The 23,537-nt window shown below is 37.8% G+C and overlaps 1 protein-coding gene and 1 long non-coding RNA gene across 25 annotated transcripts in view; both read left to right on the top strand.

Annotated features, from left to right (window-relative positions):
- The window catches only part of nrxn3b (neurexin 3b), a 431,860-nt gene that overhangs the window by 385,773 nt on the left and 22,550 nt on the right, over positions 1 to 23,537 (top strand). For all 24 annotated transcript variants that reach the window (XR_016145978.1, XR_016145977.1, XM_089118444.1 and 21 more), the window contains one exon: positions 813 to 1,123. Coding sequence is in view for 22 of the 24 variants with exons in the window: in XM_089118444.1 (XP_088974570.1) it covers positions 813 to 1,123 (311 nt within the window). In the remaining 2 variants the exon portion in view is untranslated. The remainder of the gene's footprint in view (positions 1 to 812; positions 1,124 to 23,537) is intronic.
- LOC120485881 (uncharacterized) lies at positions 19,067 to 21,296 on the top strand. The gene is made up of 4 exons (XR_016145979.1): positions 19,067 to 19,799; positions 19,962 to 20,045; positions 20,274 to 20,379; positions 20,636 to 21,296. It is a non-coding gene; the product is annotated as an uncharacterized LOC120485881 (long non-coding RNA).

Here is a 23,537-nt window from a genome sequence, read left to right as displayed (position 1 = left end):
ATCATTGACCAGTTAAAGGGACTGGTAACCAAGAATAACACTGCAGAAGTGCATAGTCTCCAGGTTTAAATCTAAACCAGAACTCAATACAAGTCATGATATTTGTTTTTTAATTTTCATTGGAATGATCTTCCATAGCGCTAGTGTTAGTGGTTGAATAGGCCATAAACCCAACCCGTAATGCAGCACGTTTCTAAAGACAACAAATTGGCGCTGAAATATTAGTGAAACGTCACTTTGCTGACTCAATTGCTGACGCAGTTTTGTGTTTGTAGCCGGTGATGAAATCGACTGACACCTCTTCACAGTTTCATTCAAAAAAAGGATGAAAGGGCGGGGTGACCATTCATCAAATTTACCATTAAAGTCCTTTGGATTATTAAATGTGTTTAAAGGTCATTGCCTAAACTGCATAAGATGATTTTAAAGTCCCTTTAACACTGTCTAAAGCCACTTTGAAATCCCATTAGTGGTTCTACATGCATGAATCAACATGATGTTCCTTTGAAATGTATGAGATTTCTTCCTTTGCCCACATTAATATAGAATTCTAAATATGTAATAGCTTTAATCGGCCTGCATTTCTATTTCTAACCATATGAAAAGACATTTGGAATTTGCCTCAAAACATTTGCATGAGACAGACCTCACAGTCAAGTCAATAAAGAACATTCATTTTTAATGCTATGCTTGGATTTTAAAAGCTCAAGCGTTAACGATAAAGTTAGTCAATTAGCTAAATAAATTTAAAAAATACAATAAGTAACATAAACAATTCTAACTGTTTTCTTCTTCGCTGGTCTTCCCCTCAGGTCGTCAGCTGACCATTTTTAACACCCAAGCCACCATCTCAATAGGCGGTAATGACCGCAAGCGGCCATATCAAGGCCAGCTCTCTGGTCTCTATTACAATGGCCTGAAGGTTCTCAACATGGCAGCTGAAGGTCATGTTAACATCAAGATAAATGGCAGTGTGAGGCTGGTTGGAGATGTACCGACTAGCAGAAGCCCCTCACGCACCACCACTTCCATGCCGCCGGAGATGTCCACCACCTTCATCGAGACCACCACCACACTGTCAACCACCACTACCCGCAAGCAACGCTCACCACCAACCATTCAGGTAGGAACCAGGATCCTTAGATCTTCTCCATTTAGTCTCCTTGAACTAGGGCTATAGCTTGAATTCTCAGAGCCTGGGGACAAAATCTTGTATGCATTTATGTTTTTGTCTAAAAAATCATCCACTTGATGCAAATGCCACAACTTGGTACCATGAATTAGAACAAATTAAAACTTTAGAAATTAAGAGACCTCAGATCTCATGTCCAAACCTTTAACTACTATCCTCTTAGTATTAAAGTGGAAGTATGGAAGATGTTTTTATTGTTAAAGGATACTTCAGGATTTAGCATTAAGCTTTGTATCAGTAGAAAACCTGTAGTATTTTCGAATTACCATGCTTTCCTCCCTCATATCCCCCTGAGACGAGAAATTTCTGTATTTTTGTCTGGAAAAAATCTGACATTTCATCATCAGAGGATTTTTTGGCCAGAGACTAAAAACTACAACCAGTAGAAGGAGTTTTTCCGCATGTTTTTACTCACAGAATGTACAAAATAGTGTCAGCCCTCTTTTATTTGGAAGCTAAGCTAGGCTCTTGTTCTGTGGAGAAAGCTGAGTTGCAGGGGTTATACAGTAGGCCTTCCATAATCCTCTTTTTACCGGACATGTCCGGCCATCAAGGTCCGAAATGGAGTCGCCATTCATTTGTTTACATGCACACCTTTTGTTTCAATCTTCAACTGAATTCATACCGATTGGTGAATCTGAATGTCGTGTTTACATGAACGCTAAACAAGTGATCGGTAGCATTGCTAAGAAAATTCCTACTCCTCCGTGAGAGATACAAGACTGATGCTTCTCACAGGTGTCGTTCATCAGTAATCACGCCACGGGCCTCGTGTCATTCTCCCATGGCCCTAGCCTTGCTTGCCTCAGTAAACTTGATAAATGGCGAATTTAGAACGCAAAAGCCGAATCCTGGACATTTTAGGCGATGTCACAGAGACTCACTAGTAGCTTAGACTTGTTAGACTTGCAAGTGCATTCTGTTAGTTGTTGTCTTTCATACCCATAAGCCAAAAATTCATTTTCTGGCTTTTCTCAGTATAGAATTAAGAATAATTTCACATTTCTTCAACATACTGTAAATGACCAATTTTAAATACACATTCATCTTTCCAGAGGTGAATGTTTACCCCAAAAAGAACCATCTAAATTTTGAGAGTGGTCCGCTCAGATCAGTCAGTCTACTGTGGCAGGCCGAGTCAGCTTCTGTAGCTAGTGTAGCTGATGCTTTAAATGGGAAAACAAATTCAGATTTTTGTACACGAGTTCAAGCCAAATTTTGTTGCATTTAGACCTTCAAAGATTTAACAGGTCTTGAACACAAAGTGCATTGCAATCATCATCATGCACCCATTCAGAAAGGTAAATGTTCCAGGTTATAATATTTACTTTGTGTCCAGTGTAGAAAGCCTCAAAAAGTTGAAAAATGTCAAAAAATGCTCCTCGTGCAAGATGTTTTGGATGTGTTTATTACAAGTGCGATTCTCGCGTGAGCTCTAGAGACGTTAGCCTACTCAATTGCCTACTCAATGACACCACAGGTAAAAGTATTTCTAAAATGTTGACATTTCATTAAAAGTATCCTACTTTTACCTGTTGAAACATGTCTTCACAAGACCTGTAAGAACTTTTTCCTCACACAAAGCTATCATTTTGTTTTAGAAAATATTGAATATACTTTTGATCATTTTATGCAACTTTCTTGTCCATTTTGGAGTTTGGCATTATAAATCACTCCAGTGTTGGAAAACAGTTCAGTTCTGCCTAATATCTCATTTTGTGCTTAAAAAAGGGGGTCAGAATGATATAATGGTGAGTATCAGATGATATTCTTTCCTGGGGGTGATCATATATAGCATTTCTGTCAGTATGTGCTGTTTAGATGCCTTGTGCCGTCTGTCGACTTCCAGAATGCTTTCTTTAACACATTCTGACGTGAGGCCAATGAATGTCTGATTGTGCTGACCATTTTATTGATGCTAGAGGAAAAATTGAAGCAGCAGTCTTCGTATTAAAGCCATAACTCTCCCTAGGGCACTGCTCAGCGACAGGCAAAGAAGACTTATTCTCTCCTCACCCTTAAACAGATCAACCAGCAAAATAATAACCTCTCATGTCAGCCAGCGCTGACTCCGACGTGACTTCATCAGTATGGTGGCAACCCATTCATTGATAAGAGCCTTCAAACAAAGCATTTCAGAGTCATCTGTATTTGCAATATAAACAGGAGCAGGATATGAACTCTTTTCATGTAAGCACCATGACTTAACTTGTTAACTGCTAGGCCACAGCCCTGAACGAATGCTATTTCCCGTGTTATCATTAGCGTCCTTGCCTCAGTTGAGCCATGGCCATTTTTTATGGATTCTGCATGTTCTCTCCATGTTGGCATGGATCCACTCTGTAATCTGTGACAGTCCTACAGGTTAGGTTAACTAGAGTCTGCAGTAGGTATGAGTGATGGTGAGAATTTCTGTGTCTGTCTTTGTTTAGCCCCTTTGACACCGCGCGTTTGCCAGCTAGTAAAACTTCCCGACCGTTCGCCAGTTAGTGAAACTAACGTAATGCACTAGTTTATGATTGAATAAGACAAAAAAAATGCACAAGCGTGGTTTCTCAAGAGAGAAATCGCAGCTCATAAGCAAACTTATGATGCTGCTGAGACATTACATGTCATCGATGTCATGTGCCTTTACGGGATTTTTACTGGGTGTGTGTGATCAAACTCTATGATTCTGGAAAATCACTGGCAGTGTGAATGAACCAAAATCAAACGAACCCGGGTCATATCCCGGGTCACTTTATCTGTGTATTTTCCGGAATCTCTGTGTGAAAGGGGCTTATGTTAGCTCTGCAATGTGCTGACCACTTGTCAAGGGTGTTTTTCTGCTTTTGTTCAGAGATGCTGGGATAGAATCTACCAAACATGGATGTTTTTCCACTAAGAAACATACATTGTTATTATGTTTTGATTGATACTGTGAAGGTTCTTTGATGCAATCTATATTGTCAAAAGCGCTATATAAATATACTTGACTTGATAGAATCCAGCACTCCCACGACCCTACATAGCAGAAGCAATATATTGAATTGATGAATGGATGAATATTAACACATGGTTATAGTCTGTGATTTCACCATGTAAGGCATGCTCCTTGATTAACATATGTGTTACCCCTGGAATGGGGTTTAGGACAAGGGTTAGATTAAGGACTGGGCTTTGGGACTGTAACAACATTCTTTAAAGGTGCCCTAGAATGTTTTTTTTTTTTTTTTTTTAAGTGTTTCATTATGTTTCCTGGGTTGCCCTTATGTTAGTATGTTTTTTAGATCAAAATGCATCATAATTTAGAAATAAAGGCCTGATTCATTTGGTTTTTGAATTTTGAATGATTCGTCATTAAAATGATGAGAACACAAGGTTCGGGCCTTGCAAATATGAACCTGACCAATGATTCTTCACATGCTCGTCCCTGGACAATGGAAACAAGTGGCTGAACTGTCTTTGCAATGTTGAACACAGCGTCTTCTCGACATGACGCTATTCAGCTGAAGTTTTTGAATGTGTTCTAGACGTCACTTCAAGTTTACACTTCCGTATGCGCGCGCAGTTGTTGGGAGCGGCCAATGACCTCTCTACGTCACAATGTAACAGCTAATGACTCGTTTCAAAAACAATTCATTTCATAGACTCAGAGTCGACTCTCACTTTTGAAAGACAATAACTTTATATACGGTGCGCTTTCAGATATAAATCTTTGCAGGATGTTGTCATTCCCTTAGAGCTATATTCCACACTACATGAACATTCACACTATATTCCACACTACATGAACAGTCATTTTCAAAAATCCATGATTAACTCTTGTTATTTAAAGTCCGTGTAAAGGCAATTCTACAAAAAAGTTGTAAACAGATTATAAATGTTACATATGTATTACTAAAACATATTACAAAGACTGTGAACTGTGAAGTACTGAAATGTGGTGTTAGACCGTTAAACAGTTTTTCACCATTGCAATTTTACGGATTGTTTGGGCGGGGCTAAAACAGGGCTCGATGACGCACTGGAGCCCATGAGCTCCTGGACATGCCCCTATTTGATGACGCACAGAGTCTGATCTCTTGATCTCCAACACACAAAAACTCCCCGAGCACATTCGCATTCACCGCTCAATCGCGACTGTCAGTACAAGTTACTACAGCTGAGCCTACAGTTTTCTAGCTAGCGATGCCTTCGACACAGAAATGCATAGGCTACTACCTGGATGCGATCATGTACAAAACAGATCGGTATCTTCATTTAAATTCCCTAAAAACGATCACATCAAGAAGAGGTTTTTAGAGAACCAACCTTGATGAACAGCTGAGGATCACCGCCAACACCCCCCTCTGAAGTGATCATTTTACACGGGATAGTTTTATAAACTTTCCTCAGAGACAACTGGGATTCACTGATAATCACCACTGTTACTGGTGAACGGGGCCGAAACGACTATCTCCCGCCTCAGCGTTCATTCTCTCGTCCTGAAAGCAGTTTCACCTAATATCACCGTTGTCAGCTTTCCCGCTAGTGAGCGTGGTTTCAGCGCAGCCAGCGGATACGCCCCCAGCGTTTGAGAACCGAGATAACTGCTCATTTTTTCAAGATTTTGATAGCTTATTTTATGTACTTGCCGGCTTTTTTTATCATTCAAATTTGGCTGGGTGGCTAATAACACATTTTTCTGTGGTGTGACAAACTCAGAACACATACTTAATTTTGACTTTACAGGGACTTTAACTATGCCAAAACAAATTCAATTTCACATTCTAGAGTACCTTTAACAACATTGCGTTTTGATTTTAGGGTTAGTTGGGGTTAGGTTAAGGTTAGTAGAATATTACTAACAGGACAGGAATGTTGCTATATAATGGTACTTTGCTATATTATGGTAAATTAAAGCACTATAATGCACTTACGGAAAAATAAGTCATCCATAATGAATTCTATTAGCATAACTCAATGAAACAAATCACACATTTTATGAGAGCTTTATTTTTTTGCTTTGATCTCTGAATTCTGCAAGGCACTCTCACATTAACTGCATAATTAGATATCCAGGTCTCAGCCACAACATCCTTAAGTATATTTAGTCAAAATACCTCTACAAGAATATTCTCTCTCTGACAAGATCTCCATGGGTTTGTTGTAAGTGTTTTTTAGTTTTAAAGAAAAGCTCTCCCAGATCAATTTTAGGATCTCAGGTAGTTTGATTCATGCTGTGCCCACAAATTAATTTTCCATAGGTCTCACTTTTAGTGCTCCCTTGCTGCCTGTCAGCATAGACAGCAAAAGAAGTACCTGCAGAAGTTGACAGGTTTCCATTCCCTGTGGCTGTGACTGATGTTGGGTTGTTCTGAGTGGTTTGGGGTCCAGCACCTGCACTATATTGGCACAGCCCTCTGACTCCCCACTCTTGAAGGTCACCCCAGGGTCTGAGAAGTGAGAGGTGTGCGACCATATTTTATCCATAGATGGAGTGAGCTGATCCAGGCAGGGGTGGTTGAGCAATATCACGCTTAATTAATGATGGGACTCCTGGGTCTCGCCTCACACTTGATCTCTGGTAGAGGAGGGCGACTCTAGTGAGGGTGTGCATCCATTCGTCTCCAGCGAGGGCTGTTCACTGTGCCCCGGGCTGCTGTCTGCTCAATGATGCTTCAACACACTAGGGAACAACAGAAGCAAGAGGCATTGTAGCAGTGCTGACATAACTGAAGACCACACTGAGCATGGGAACAGAGACACACATAAGCACACATTGTATATTAGTGGTAGCTGTTTTTTCAAAGAAGGTGCAATCAGCGCCCTTGACGGAGCAATAATGAGAGCATCAATACTAAAAGCTGCAAGCAGTTGTATAGCATTCTCTGTTTTTGTTGAAGTAGTTAGGCTGTAAGCATTTTTCTCAACCAGGGACACACTTGTCTAAAAGGTAGAGGGCACATTTCCTCTGTTAGCTCTCCTTCATCGCGGTCCTTGTCCTGCAATTGTAGTGCAGTAGCTCAATTGACACATGACCCCTTGTCAAGTGTGAACATGAATGCTGCTTTGGTACTGAGCTGTTAGGGCACATACAGACTAGAGAAAGCTCTAATGGAGCATTTGATGGATGAAAGGAGCAAGATGGAATAAAGTTAATTGGATTGCCGAAATCTCAACTAAACCCGCTTCTCTGAGAGTAACTAAACCTGCTTCTATGTCTGAGTTCGTTAAAGCGAAAGTTGCAAACATCAGAATGCCACACCTTGGGTCCTATCCCGCACCCGGCGCAAATGACTTTTCACACTGTCTGACTTTGCACACTGTCAATGTATCATTCCTATTTTGCACCCATGCAAAGTGGGCTTTCCCCTCCACAGACTCACGTCAGTAAATTAGGAAATGAACTTGCGCTCCCTGGGCCGGATGGCGCAAACAGGAGGCGTGTTTCGGTGCAAACATTCCCTCGTGCTATTTTGCAGTTCCAGAAAACAATTCCGCCACTAAAGCCTACAATTCCGCCACTAAAGCCTACAATTCCGCCACTAAAGCTTCACACTACAGGATTTTAAGCCAGATTTAAGCCCGATTTGCAAATTAGCGGGCGATGAACGCTTGCCAATCTGTTAGTATGAAAGAGCCAACAACGCATCAAAGACACTCGCAGACACATCGCCGAGCCCAGAAAAATATCTAGCATGCTAGATATCCAGAGCTGTCGCACGACTCAACCTCTGTGATGTCATGAGCTACAGCCAATCAGAGCAAGGCATGGGTTGAGGTCAAAGGGTAAATCTTATTTTTGCTTTTTTTGCTTTTTTTTTCTTAGAGCAAATCATCGCAAACAGTTTGCAGCACTAGTTTCTGTCTGACGTCCATATTCGCGTGTTGTGTTCTTCTGTTCTACGCTGGGTATTGTTTTGCGTCATTTCTGGTTTGTTTTATTGCATGATTTTTCATGACAAAACGTGGTTTGCAGACAAGATAGAATCGTTGGGTGACAGAGTTGTTGTCAGCTCGTGTAGTGCGCTACCTCCTGTTGCGGATCAATAACGTGTTGTGTGGTGGGAACAGCTCAACAACTTGAACACTCCTGATTTCACAGAGAGCAAGTCATGTAGTGTGAACCGCACAGTTTTCAGCCCAACGTTTTAAAATCATGTAGTGTAAACTAGGCTTAACCAGAAAAAACTAGTCTATAGTCAGTTGTGCGTTGTTCATAATGCTATTTTAAGCACGCATGCTTGGCCATAATGTAGCGGGTGCACAGCGCGCATACACTTTGATTCTCTCATCAACACAGATGCAGGAGTATTTATTTTTTGCAAATCATACATTGTAACAAGGAAAAATATTAACACATGAGTAGAGGTCGACCGATATTGGATTTTACCGATAACGACAGCTAGGTTGGGCTGTACTTGCCGATAACCGATTAATCAACCGATAGTTTTTAAAATTGATACTGGATAAAAACAAACATAACACTCCAAGTAAAACAGTGCTGAACTTTATTATAAAAATACAAAAAACTGTATGAACCATGAAAACATGTCAATAAAAGGCATTCTTTCAAACAAACAAAAAATAATACTCTAAATAACAAATTAAACATTCCAAATGTAACTGTTTAACTGTTCTTTTTCAAGCCAACCTAATGAATAAAAAAGACGTTTCAAATAACAAAATTTGCCATTTGAAAATAATTTAAACATTAAAATATGTCAAATGTGTGTTTCTTTAGCTATAACATGTTGCAAGTCCAATTTGTTAACAATGATTTATTAGCTAGTTTACATGAACTATGTGCATTATGCAATATAAATGTTTACAGCATTAATATTTGAGCAATACAATTTCACCTTGATCATTCATGTTAGTTCATAGAGTTTTAACTATGGTTAAAAAATAAAAACCTTAATTTAAAAATGTAGTATGTTAATTAACAAACAATGAACAGCAGTTATTAACCTTAGTTAATGTTAATTAATGTGTTAACCAGCGACTGGCAAGTTCGGGGCTTTATTACTGTCAGTGGTTCGGGGGGCTCCACTATGCGCTGCTCTGTCTATTATTGGTCCAACCTAATAAAAACGCCAACGGTCCGTGAAGCATAGCCTATATGAGTTGCGTATTTTAGTTCCACTTTCATTTTGTTTGTATTCGCTGCTAGGTAACGAGTCGATAGATCGCTTATTGCTCAGACGCACATCAGGTTGTGATATTTGTCTCCGTCTCACTCCGTCTCTCATGTTCCCACAGACGTTTAATCGCGCTATTCTTGTCAAGGATTCATTCCCTTCCACGCTTACCATGCGTTTAACGTATGGCAAATTTACCGGTCGCACATGTGCGACTGGATGTAAAATTCAGTCGCACACTCTCAAATTTTGGTCTCAAAATGCGACTATTTGGTCGCAGTCTGGAGCCCTGTATTTTATAGAACTTAATGAATATTTAATAAAAATAAATATGTATTAAAGTGATGGTGAAAAAAGAACCGAAATCGAATGCTTCTCTGATTCGTTTGTTTATAAACGAATGCAAATAGATGGTAACAATTTGTGACATTAAACATTCGGGTCGGACAGGTGTATTTTTGTGTCAGTGTTTTAACCGCTTGAGGTACTACTAATGTGCGTCCTAGCCACTCTCGAAGGCAAACAAACATACTGTTGTGCGGTTCTTTCTCTACTAATGCAGCATTTAGTCAACAAATTCATCAGTTTATAATGATATGACAAAATTTCCTGTGTACATACCTTTTCGCTGTCCGTGCTTTAGCACGCGCATCAGATGTCGGCGATCTCCACTCTCCACACAGCGCGCGCTCTCAGTGCAGCGCACAGTGTCACGTGTCAAAATAAACAACACGAGGCATCAGTTGATAGTTTTTATGACACCTCTAGAGGCCGCTCTTGTACTGCATGATGCCAGCAGACCCTTCTCAGCTCTCTCGTACTGTGTAATGAATGACAGCGCGCACTTCTCAGCCGCCCCAGCAACGGACGAAACCAGGAAATAACTATCGGTGCGGATTTTTGCCGATAACGATAGTTCCACCAATCAACTATCGGTGCCGATTAATCAGCAAATCCGATGAATCGGTCGACCTCTACACATGAGGGAAGTCATTGTGGTGTCCATGAAGATGTAAAAAAAATGTAGGCCTAAATCTATCTTACACATTTACACAAAATTTTTCAGGCTAATTGTAGTAATGACGGATCAGACTTGTTTGCACAATAGTGGCAAGACACATATGTCTATGAGGACATCTGACAAATTAGTTTGTCCATCAAGAACCAGGGAAAAAAAAGTCTCTCCCATCTCCATACATCATCACTTCTGCACATCACTGTCTTTCACTGCCCTGACAAGAACGTCGGTCTCCTCGGCTGGGAACCGCTCCTGCCGTGCGCCTGGTAAATTCGCCATAACAATAACAATCTGCTATGCAACATGCGCACCTGCTCTTAAAAGGTATGTTGGATGATGCTCTGATTGGTTTATTTCCCGTTATGCCCAAATCACACATATGAATCATGAAGCTATATCAGACAAACCCCTTTTAAACTTGCGTTGGGCGCAAGAGTCATTTATCCCACTGGTTTAATAGCAACAGCGCCCAAGACCCGCCCACAAAGTTACTTGCGCTTCGTGCTTGATACTTGCAGATCAGATTGTGAAAATTGGGCCCATAGTGTTTTGTTACCTTTGTAGTGCACCATCCTTATTGAAATCAGTGGATTTGTTGGATTCTCTGACGCAGCATTATCTCTGGCGTGTAGGCATCATTGCAATCGGACACTTGCAGACAGTTATGAAACAAAATATCTGGTGTTGCATTTTGCCAAATTCCAGCTCTAAGTATTCAATTTATTTAGTTGTTTACGTCACCTCTCATCATCCGCCTCCAAACTGAATGACTAATTCTAGTGATTTCAGCCACATGCTATTTTAACAATGTGTGAGTCATGTCTAAATATGCAAGCCTCACCAGCATTACATGTGCTACACGACTACTCCATCACCACTGCATCCAATACATGCCTGTCGAGGATGTAGTCCAGGATTCCTCAAATCTTACTCTGGAGGTCAAATGCCCTGCAGAGTTTAGCTTCAAACCTGATCAAACATACCTGAGCCAGCTAATCAAGGTATTCAGGATCACTAGAAAATCTCAGGTAGGTGATTTTGATCAGGGTTTGAACTAAACTCTGCAGGGCAATGGCCCTCCAGGATCGGATTTGAGAAACTCTGATGTAGTCATTATCTGATTGTTCAAGTCTTGCAACTACAGGAGAGTAGCAGTAGGGGATCTGCATTTCCATCATGGAAGACTGTAAAAGTGAAGTAAATTGTTGAGTATAAAGTGATGAGGGAAATGAAAAAATAGGGAAAGTAATGTGAAAATGGAAACACAACACACTCACACACTCTCTCACTGGTGTATTTTGGGGTTTCAGTGTCATCACAGTGGCTCAGCTGTTTTCTAAATAGTGTAACTTATCCTGTAAAAAGCTTTCTTCCAGGTCTGCAGCGAGCTAAATCAAACATGCTTGTCCAAACAATCCATTCTGCACGTTTTATAAGTCAGTGAATCTCTTTAAATTCAAGTGAATCAATTGAGACGGTTCATGGAAACAAACTGATTTAAAAAAATGGTTCACCAAATTGAGCTCCTGTATGGCATTGCAGGTATTTTTACTAGTTGTCATGATCTCAGCCTGTTTCCGTTTCCTTAAGGAATGTTATGTTGAAGTGTTTTCTGTCCCCCCTGTTTCTGTTTTCATATCCTGTTTGCCTTCTGTCTTGCTTGTTTCCATAGTACCCTGATTAGTCGAGTGTTTCCCTGGTGTGTTGCCCATCACCCATTGTGTATTTATACACCAGTGTTTCTCTGTCTAGCATTGCCTATACATGGTTGCATTGTGTGCGTTTGTTGTAGATTCATGTTCATGTACCTGGGTTTATCTTGTTCCTTTTCTAAAATTATTTCAGCTGTCCTGTTTCAATAACAAAACAAAAAAAAAATCTGCAGTTGGATCCATGAAGCTATGTACTTTTTAAAGTTGTTGTTTTACAATTTAAAAATGGTCAGATTTTTAATAATTTTTTCTTTGAATAAGGATTGACTCTGGTCATCATATTAAATTTGACCACATTTCCCACAAGATGCTGAATTATAATATATAATTATATAAATATTATTATATATCATCATTAAAGTGGAACTCTGCAGATTTTCAACCCACTTAGTATTGTTACAATGTTTATAGTATATTTAAATGAACAAAGTTTACTCGTTCTCCATGTTACCTGGACCGATAAATTGATAAATTGTTTATTTGTAAATTTATAAGTCTTTTGGCAGCTCCAGGCCTCTCGTCAAAAGTACAGATTATACTTCTGCATTATTGTAGCCCCGCCCTCAGACAGTCGGATCGACAGAGGGTTATTAACAGAACAGTTATTGTCAGGGTAGGTTTATCACTGAAACCTGTATTGTACTATTTTTACTCTTTTAACAGTGTTTTGGTAAAAGGCGAACACTATAGCAACAGCTTGCTTACCTGTACGCAGAGTTTTTCAGATTATCCGTTGCGATGTTCTCTACATATTTACGATTCTTTGCAGCCTTTAGCCACTGCCTACAATGCGCTGGATCCTTCACAGAAAACCGATATAACTCGCTCCCTATAAACATTTAAACCTATTTTAACGATCTGAAACGCAAGTATCAAGCGTGAAGCGCAAGTAACTTTGTGGGTGGGTCTTGGTCGCTGTTGCTATTTAACCGGCGGGATAAATGACTCTTGCGCTCAACGCAAATCTAAAAGGGGTTGGTTTGAAGTAGCTTCATTATTCATGATGAACGAGGTGTGCTTGTTCCATGGCGCAATACTATTATAACGGCGCATTTACCAGGCACGCTTCACAATCGGTTCACAGCCGAGGAGATCGATGTTCTCGTCAGGGCCGTAAAAGAAACAGAAGTGACATTGGGGATGGGACAAACCCACCCAAATTAGCTTCGGTTAAACATGCATATAATAATATAGGTAAATGTGTAAGCTTTATGCAAGTTCCCTAGTTTACCGACTGTGTCTGTGGAAGGAAAAGCTCGCTTTGCGCGTCTACAAAATAGGAATGATAAATGCGTTGTGTACGAAGTCATTTGTGCCGGGTGCAAGATAGTGCCCCACATCTTTGAATTCCTGCACCCGGAAAAAATACAAGTCGACCACATCATGACTACAAGTTTGCCAAGGAGTATTTTGTAAAGCAAGGCGGTATTTGATTTGGTATGTTTGGTAAGCGTATATTAGAGTGGTTGGAAGTGGCCTTGAATTCCAACATGCCCAGTGCATTATGGGTTTTGGAAGTTTTCCTACCTATTTGGAAAAAGGGAATAGATCAGCCTTTTTTCTCTGTTTTCTCTAGTCAAAAAATCATTTGCCTTCACTGTATAGGCAGCCATATTTAATTATAAGCCAATTGGGCCAGTGGTGAAGTACTCATTTAATAGTGATCAGTTATGCCTAATTATTCCCTAATGTGTAAAATAGTTTTATAAATCTGACTAGAAATGTAATTTGTCAAACTGCATCTGGTTTTAAGATAATACATATCTGTTTAAAAATATTGTTTATAAATTCTGAATGCTGCTTGTAGCGACTCATAATGCAATAACTGCACACGAAAATGCACAATAATTACATTATTATTGTAATAAAAACTTCATAATGTAATCATTTTCTGGTTTAAGAGTGGATTTAAATTTTGAAATTTTCTGTAAAGGAAATCCAATGATTTATTTAATAAAAGTATATTAATAATAATGATAACAATTGCATGAATATTTCAATCTGTTGCATTTCACAGGTAGTTTAAGACTAGATTTAGACTTTTAATAATGTACTGTCAAGGAATACTTTCATTTTAGAACATTCTCATTCCTCGTGCCATTTTATGATGGTTCATAGTTACTCAACCCATTTGTTGTGTCTGTAGCCTGAAGCTCACTGCTCTATGGTTCACAGCGGCTGCCTGCAGATGGGCTCAGAGCGCCTGTACATTAGTACCATGTAAAGGTCAGCAGCAACGAGGTACTTGTTTGCGTGGTAATTTCTCTTCACTCTCTTTTCCTCATGCTGCGCAAAAAGAGATGCTAGCTTGGTGGTCCAAATGATGTGAAGGTGGCAGATTGATGGGGGGCTTCTAGGGTGAAGGGCTCATTAGAAACAAGCATGCAAGGGATGTAGATGAACATGTGGTCTAGTGAAGCTGCAGTTCCCTGCTCTGCATGAGTTTATACAATCGCATCAATCTATCTCATCTACAATGACTGTGACAAGTGAAGGTGATGAAAGGTGTTATAAAAATAACAAAACTTTGTGTATAATGTATTGGGGAAGCTACTTTGATACTGTAGTTTGTCCAACTATTCATTAATTGAAGTTGTTCACTTTCAAGCAAAAATGGTTTACAAATGTAGTTATATAAACTAGAATTACTTTGAAGCTATTTAATGTCCCTAAAAAAATATATTGAGACATCACCAGCATTTTTGACCATTTTCACAGTTTTCATGGCCCCCGGAATATTTTTTTTTAATAAATATAGGGTTAGGCATTAGAATATGCAATATATCTAAATAAAGAACAGACCCTTTTGCTTAATGTATTGTTTTTTATTAAACACTTGGATGTGGTTTAGTTACATTTATTTTAAAAAGCAACATTTTGAGGAAAAAGCTGAGAAAATTGCATTTTTGTTAAAGACGACATCTGAATCAGATTCAAGTAGACGAGTCTATCAACACCCACCAAACATGGGTGTCGGAACCATTGTACAGTATATGGGTGGGACAAAACCCACCCACTTTTTAAGACCAATGATATTGGACTTGCTCACTTTTCACTTTTATCTCCCCATTTTACATTTATCTAATTCAGTGCATATATCTGTTCCCTTTTTTCAGAGCGCCGTCAGTCAAATCCATTCCACTTGAGGAATTCCCTAATACATTAAACTCAATTTCCACTGAATCCCTACATTATATTTCTCAACGAGCCTCAACTTACGAAAACAACCGCATGTTGTACCCTTCCAGTCAAATATTGCATTCCAAACATCAATAACAGCTTTAAATTGTCAATCCACTGATAGCTGTGCATTTAATCCACAACGTGAAGCGGAGTTTAGTTTGCTTGTTTCATTAAAAGGCACTAGAATCCATGAAATGGTATTTACTCCAGTAACATTTTTTCTGGGGCGTCATTTTTTATTTTATTTTATTTATTTTTCGCCTCTGACGCCCATGCCCCGATAGCTTCACAGTCCTATAATTCGTCTTAGGGTTGACATTTCATTCAGAAATGTTTTGCAGTTTTGATTTATAAGTGGTTTAATATCGATGATCATTTTATTTTACATATGCATATGCTTACATATGAAATTGCTTTCTGCTTTTTCTTCTCCTGTGTTTTGATCAGGAGACTCAGTAATAGCGCCTTCTACTGTGTAACAGTGAAAACATGGACATTTCCATCAATGGTAGGGAAAAGGTTCAAATGAAACAACGTTGCTGGATCAGTGTTTTTGAACAAATCAGACTAACAGTCTGCCTGGAAAATGCAAACACAGACGAATGGTGGAAAGTCCCTGTGGCGTTGGGCTGTATATGAGGACTTTTGGAATGCCACTCAGCCAATCAAATTTGAGGACAGGAACTAATTGTTGTAAAGTTTTAATTATAAACCATCTATGTCACAATGTGAAATATTAGCATAATGCCAATACCCAAAGCCATACACAAAGAAAGAAGGCAAGGTTTCAGTGAAGTGTGTTTGGATGCAAAAGCGTTTGTTTTCAGAGGTTGATCAGATTTATTTATAAAGCTGTGCTTGAGCAGTACAACACAAAAGTTCGCTTGTGCTCAGCGCATTTTACAGAGGGCAGCTTTTCCTTTTGCAAGATGGTTCCTTTCGATTGGCACGATCATCAGGTTATAAATGTTGAGAAGACTTGGAAGCTGAAGCTCGTGATTATGAAAAGGGGTGTTACATTTCCAACACACGCTTGAGGTTTTAAGCGTTGCACTTGGTCAGCTGGCCAATCTCTGAGTATCTCGGAAGGAGGGCCTTTGTTGAAATCAATTAATTTAGTATGTGAAAAAAGAATGTGTTTTTTTGAACATTAAAGCATGTTAACCTATTCTATAACAATCAATAATCAAAATAATCTTAAAATCGCATTATACGACCCCTTTAACAAACAAAAATGGTTTATTAATGGTTTATGTCCTTCAGTTTAAGTATGGGCCTTTTTGTGGGTCAGTTGGAGTAGATGTGATTGGCAGCCGTGGAAAGTTGAATCTCACTTTGTGCTCGATAAAAGCCTCTTTGAGCTCAGACTCCCTGCAAGATCAGTATTCAAATCAGCACTGCTCACATTTAGCCACTCTAGCCTGTGAGAGGATGACAGCAAGTATATAAGCAAAGGGTAAACACACTGCCGTGTCTTTCTGATGCTGTAATGAAACATCTCAAGGGTGATTTATTATCTGAACACGGCTGCTGTCTGGACAATGGTACGGAAGCTTGCGGGTGTCAGCTTCTTTCTGGTAATCAAAGAGATGCTTTTTTCAACTAAAAGAGCATTTACGTTCATTTGGATTTGCATGGTGTGTTCTGAGTGTTTGGTTAAATTAAGGATGGCTTTAGAGCCAAGACAAGATCCCAGCTAACAGGGAACGTTCTTAGAACTTTGGCTAACATTCCCTAGAGGTTTGGTTAATGTTTTAAATAAAACATTTGAATGCAATGTTTTAAGAATGTTTTAAGGATGTTTTCTCATTTCAAATAATGTTCCTATAAGGTTAAATGTAAACTAAGATATAACATTTTCACTGTAACATTTTGAGGATGTTTTGGGAATGTTGCTGAGATAACAGATTAAACAATGTTCTCAATAAAACATTAGCACAATATCTCATAATAACAGAGGAGGAACATTATCAAATCAACGTTCGCAAAATGTTTTGAGGATATTATTTAGTCCTGAGATGATGGAATGTTTTTATAAAATGTTCTTGTAATGTGACGTGTTAACAAAACTAGAACATTGTCACTGTAACATGTTGAGGATGTTTTGGGAATGTTGTTGAGATAACAGATATTAGAATGTTATCAATAAAACATTGGTACAATGTCCCATAAAAACAAAGGAGGAACATTATCAAATCAACGCTCGCAAAATGTTATGAGGATATCATTGAGGCCTGAGATGACTGAATGTTTTTTATAAAATGTTCTTGTAATGCGACATGTTAAGAAAACTAGAACGTTTTAAATTTAACATTTTGAGGATGTTAATGAGGTAAAGGTTTGTAGAATGATCTCTTATAGAACATTGAAACAATGTTCCATAATAACAGAGGAGGAACATTATCAGGTTAACGTTCGCAAAATGTTTTGAGGATACTATTTAGTCCTGAGATGACGGAATGTTTTTTATAAAATGTTCTTGTAATGTGACATGTTAACAAAACTAGAACATTTTTACTGTAACATGTTGAGGATGTTTTCGGAATGTTGTTGAGATAACAGATATTACAATGTTCTCAATAAAACATTGGTACAATGTCCCATAAAAACATAGGAATAACATTATCAAATCAACGTTCGCAAAATGTTATGAGGATATCATTGAGGCCTGAGATGATGGAATGTTTTTTATAAAACGTTCTTGTAATATGACGTGTTTAACAAAACTAGAACATTTTAAATTTAACATTTTGAGGATGTTGATGAGGTAAAGGTTTGAAGAATGATCTTTTATAAAACATTGAAACAATGTCCCATAATAACAGAGGAGGAACATAATCAAATGAACGTTCGCAAAATGTTTTGAGGATATTATTTAGTCCTGAGATGATGGAATGTTTTTTATAAAATGTTCTTGTAATGTGACTTGTTAACACAACTAGAACATTTTCACTGTAACATGTTGAGGATGTTTTCGGAATGTTGTTGAGATAACAGACATTACAATGTTCTCAATAAAACATTGGTACAATGTCCCATAAAAACATAGGAATAACATTATCAAATCAACTTTCGCAAAATGTTATGAGGATATCATTGAGGCCTGAGTTGATGGAATGTTTTTTTATAAAATGTTCTTGTAATGTGACGTGTTTAACAAAACTAGAACGTTTTAAATTTAACATTTTAAGGATGTTGATGAGGTAAAGGTTTGTAGAATGATCTTTTATAAAACATTGAAACAATGTCCCATAAAAACATAGGAATAACATTATCAAATCAACGTTCGTAAAATGTTCTGAGGATATTATTTAGTCCTGAGATGATGGAATGTTTTTATAAAATGTTCTTGTAATGTGACGTGTTAACAAAACTAGAACATTTTCACTGTAACATGTTGAGGATGTTTTCGGAATGTTGTTGAGATGACAGACATTACAATGTTCTCAATAAAACATTGGTACAATGTCCCATAAAAACGGAGGAGGAACATTATCAAATCAACGTTCGCAAAATGTTATGAGGATATCATTGAGGCCTGATATGATGGAATGTTTTTTGATAAAATGTTTGTAATGTGACGTGTTTCATTAACACTGTAACATGTTAAGGATGTTTTGGGAATGTTGTTGAGATAACAGATATTTTAACGTTCTCAATAAAACACTGAAACAATGTTCCATAATAACAGAGGAGGAACATTATCAAATCAACGTTCGAAAAATGTTTTGAGGATATCATTGAGGCCTGAGATGATGGAATGTTTTTATAAAACATTCTTGTAATGTGACGTGTTTAACAAAACTAGAATGTTTTAAATGTAACATTTTGAGGATGTTAATGAGGTAAAAGTTTATAGAATGATCTTTCATAAAATATTGAATGTAGGCCTACCATAATAACAGAGGAAGAACATAATCAAATTAACGTTCGCAAAATGTTTTGAGGATATTATTTAGTCCTGAGATGATAAAATGTTTTTAATAAAACATTCCTTTAAATTGACTTTTTAACAAACATTTTGCATGATACATTTTGAGGATTTTTTGTCGAAATGTTGTTATCTTTTATAAATCATTGGCACAATAACAAAGGAGGAACATTATCAAAGCAACATTCATCAAATGTTTTGTGGACATTTACCTGAGATGACAAAATCTCATAATATATGTTAACAAAAGCTCATAAAATTGTAAGGATATTTTAAGGAAGCTGTTTAGGTAACAGATTGTAGAATTATTTTAACCTATAGAATAATGGCATAATTTTCCATAATGAAAGAGGAACATTGTCAAAACAGCATACGGTAAAGTGTTTTGAGGATATATTAGGCTACTCTGAAATGAACTGTTGCGACAAATGCGTTTACAAGAGATGAGAAGCTGATTGGAGGTCGCTGTAGATCGACGTTTAAAACCACCAATCACAGCGCGATGTTCCCATGACGTAAGAACATTTGAACTCGACAAACAGCGCAAATAAAGCAACGTTTCTGTTGAAGAAATCGGCGCAGAATGTCCGTTGTCTAAATTGGCGACACATTGGCCCAAAACAACAGAACTCCTGGTCAACGGAACTGTTTCACAACTGTAAGTTTTTGTGTGTATTTTTTCAGTTTACATAGCTTTCTCTTATCCTTGATGTCTTTCAGTATTAGACCTAACTTTCTACTTTCTTAGAATTGTATGACAGTCGCATTAAATCTGAGTGTATGCTACTTTTGAATAACAGCTAGATTTGTTTTAATGCAGACTCCAAACGGACTGTTTCAAGATGATTAACTTACCGATGACACAATAAAGTCTCCATTTACAACCAAGGTAGCCAAGATGCCGGTATGTGTTCTATGCATACGAATACTGTATTTTTACTTAAAAGTGATCTTAATGTCTTTTGAAAGTAAAAGTTAATAATAATTCAGTAATTCATATAACGTTAGAGGTTAACGTTAATGAATTGGAAAGAGCGTTTCTCAAGGCTTCAGGTTTATATAACATTCTTCTTTCAGATGAATACTATCTGAGTTATATTTAAAAAAATGTCCTGACTCTTCTGACTTTTAGAATGGCAGTGAATGGCCGTCTATCAAGGCGCATCCATCCATGATAAAAGTAATCCACCACATGACTCTGGCGGGGTTATAAAGCCCTTTTAAAGCGAAGCATTTGTGTAAGAAAAATATCCATTTTTAAAACTTTATTGTATTAAGATATTGGATACATGGATTAAGTATGTTTTAAATTACAGAAACAAAAAAGATACTCATAATTTATCATATTTATACTTTCAATAAATTAGTCTTTACATAATTTCTGACTGCTAATTAGGCTGGCTAATTTTGAAAGTTTTCAATGTCAATATTGCTTGTGATCTTAATGTATGTGTATTCTTTATGTTTACACTTTTGCATGATCTTCTTTTTTAGGCTATGAGGAAAAACTCTACTGTGCACACAGAGAACAGAGCTCAATGCTAACTGGGGGAGCAGCTGGACAACTAGAAGAGAGAATAGTAGAACACTATTATTAATACAGATTCCTGGATTATTTTTCTGCAAGAACCAAAACAAGCAAAGACTGATGATGAGTGCTCTGAGCAAACACCGCAGTCAAGACGCATGAGTGACTTTACTGAGTTCTTCATGTAATGTTGGGCATTTACTGTACGCAGAACTTCTAATAATTTATGTGGATGCCATTTAAACCTGTTAGATTTTGATGTTTTAGTTTTGAGATTAATAAAATGTTATGCTTTAACAATGTTATAGCTAATCATTTTTGAGGGGTTTTAAGAGAACATTTTGGGAACAAAAATAAACTTCCGCTAAAAACTTTATAAGAAAGTTAGGGGATAATGTTTTAAAAATGTTATGATTAAACCTTTATAGAAGGTCATCACAAAACATTTTCAGAGTGTTCTTAGCGAATGTTATGCCATCTTTTAAGAGAACATTCTGGGAACAAAAAGAAAACTACCCGCTGAAAATGATATAAGAACGTCAGGGAATAATTTTCTAACAATGTTAGCATTTAACATATTTAGAATGTTTTTAGAGAATGTTATTAGAACTTTTAAGAGAACATTCTGGGAACAAAAAGAAAACTACCCGCTGAAAGTGCAAAACATTAGGGAGTAATGTTCTAACAATGTTAGCAATAAACATATTTAAAATGTTTTTAGACAATGTTATTAGAACTTTTAAGAGAACATTTTAGGAACCAAAAAAAAACTACCCGCTGAAAATGTTATAAAAACATTAGGGAATAATGTTCTAACAATGTTAGCAATAAACATATTTAAAATGTTTTTAGACAATGTTATTAGAACTTTTAAGAGAACATTCTGGGAACAAAAAGAAAACTACCCGCTGAAAATGTTATAAGAACGTCAGGAAATAATGTTCTAACAATGTTAGCATTTAACATATTTAGAATGTTTTTAGAGAATGTTATTAGAACTTTTAAGAGAACATTTTAGGAACCAAAAGAAAACTACCCGCTGAAAACATTATTAGAACACTGCATGGTAATGTTCTCAGAACATTTTTAGAACAAAAAAATCCTAGCTGGGATGACTTGCATGGTCTTCTTTTATGGTTTGAAAATTGAAAGTTAATTTCATTGATTGTAAAAGAGCATTTCAGACATTCTGCATGTTCTTTGTCTTTTGTGTTCCTCAAAAGAAAATATTTGGGTTTGGAATATATGAGTAAATAGTAAACTATTCATTTAAAGTAATCTACTATGACTTTACAGTAGTTGTTGATTTCCTATGAGTGTTTCACAGTCAAATGATCATCTGCTCATCCTTCTATTTTGTGTCTCAAGTTGATCACCCAGAGTTCAGCGTTTGCAAAGAAAAAGGCCAAATCTCTTCTTCTGGGATAACGGACTTCACTATAATCCTTGTGGATCCCAATTCTCTGTGTCCTCTGGCCCTGTCGGTCCTCTCTCTGTCCTGTGGGTCTCCGTCCAGACTTCCCTTTGTGTCTCCATTACACACAGAGCCACACACAGTAACTGGATGCTTCATTTTTCCCCGTCCTGATCTCGGGCTGTAATTGAAACATCCTGTTTGGCTCGTGTCGCTCTCTAATTTTAGTCAGCGAGTCTCAGCGCAACGAGGGCAGTTCTGTTGGACTGTTTGTCACCACTTCTCTGATGACCTTGCACACTGCGGCAGGGGAGTGATTAAAGATCAAGGCCAAAGACCATTTCCTTTGCCCTGGAAGATAAATGGCCCTGTTTGAAACTGCCTCCAACGGCTTGGAACAATTAGAGGGGAGTCGCAGGCGTGTACTGTGAATGAAAAAAAGGTGCACAGATACACCTCACGTACCTAAAAATCGAATCTTTTTTCTTTCTCTTTTGCTCTCTACTACCTAGGTGGAATAAATGATCCCCAGACCATATAATTAAACAATGAACATGAGGGAACAGGCATTGAAAAACACAGTCTCATTACAATTATTACATGATTTCGTACACCCTCATTTGTACTTTTTCTTACGACCTGCTCACACTGAGGTTTCGGTTTAGAGGAGGGATTAGGGGAGCAGTAATTTCAGTAGTTTCGTCAACCTTAAGTAACGCAGATCAATAATATGGTTGAATAATAAATGTCCCCAACTAAGCAAAAGCCAAGGCAACAGTGGCAAAGAACCAAAACTCCCTTAGGGGCCTCATTTATAAACGTTACGTACGCACAAAAAGAGTGGCGTATGCCACTCTCTACGCAATAATTGGTATTTATAAAAAAAAAATTTGATGAAAAAATGTGCGGTAATTTACGCAAACTCTGACCCAGGCGTACGCACAAAAACAGGTGGAAGAAACATGTGAAAGCGTGTCAAACTGTAGACCGTTGTGTAAAAGAAATGGCAATATTGCCCCTCTTTAAAAACACGAAGACTTCACAAAGCAAGTCTCACAATTAATAGCCTACACAAACACCCGTTTTATTGATCTGCAGAGTAAAACAAACAAAATCAAATGAAGATTACAACAGAAATGCAAATTAACACATATGTGCAAAAAGAAAAGTGAAATATGTTCTGCAATAATATTGGCGTGTTATGCAATTCATCCTCATAACACATAAAATGCCATCACAATGCGTAATGACGCTAGCCTGGGTTTCCCCATTCTGCCTTGCCGTAGCGCGATTTTATTCGCGCTGCTAGGCAGTCTGGATACCATGAAACAAATTTTCCCCTGAAATAGGGAACCAATCACAGAACGGGGAGGGAGCACAGGTGCATTTGATAGACGTACAGGCGCATTTGATTGACATTCGTAGCACCCAATAATACGGCTCTGGGCATTCGT

The sequence above is a fragment of the Pimephales promelas genome, chromosome 13, assembly GCF_988280905.1.
Source record: "Pimephales promelas chromosome 13, fPimPro1.hap1.1, whole genome shotgun sequence".
In the NCBI taxonomy this organism is placed as follows: domain Eukaryota; kingdom Metazoa; phylum Chordata; class Actinopteri; order Cypriniformes; family Leuciscidae; genus Pimephales; species Pimephales promelas.
This window is presented reverse-complemented; position numbering and strand designations above follow the sequence as displayed.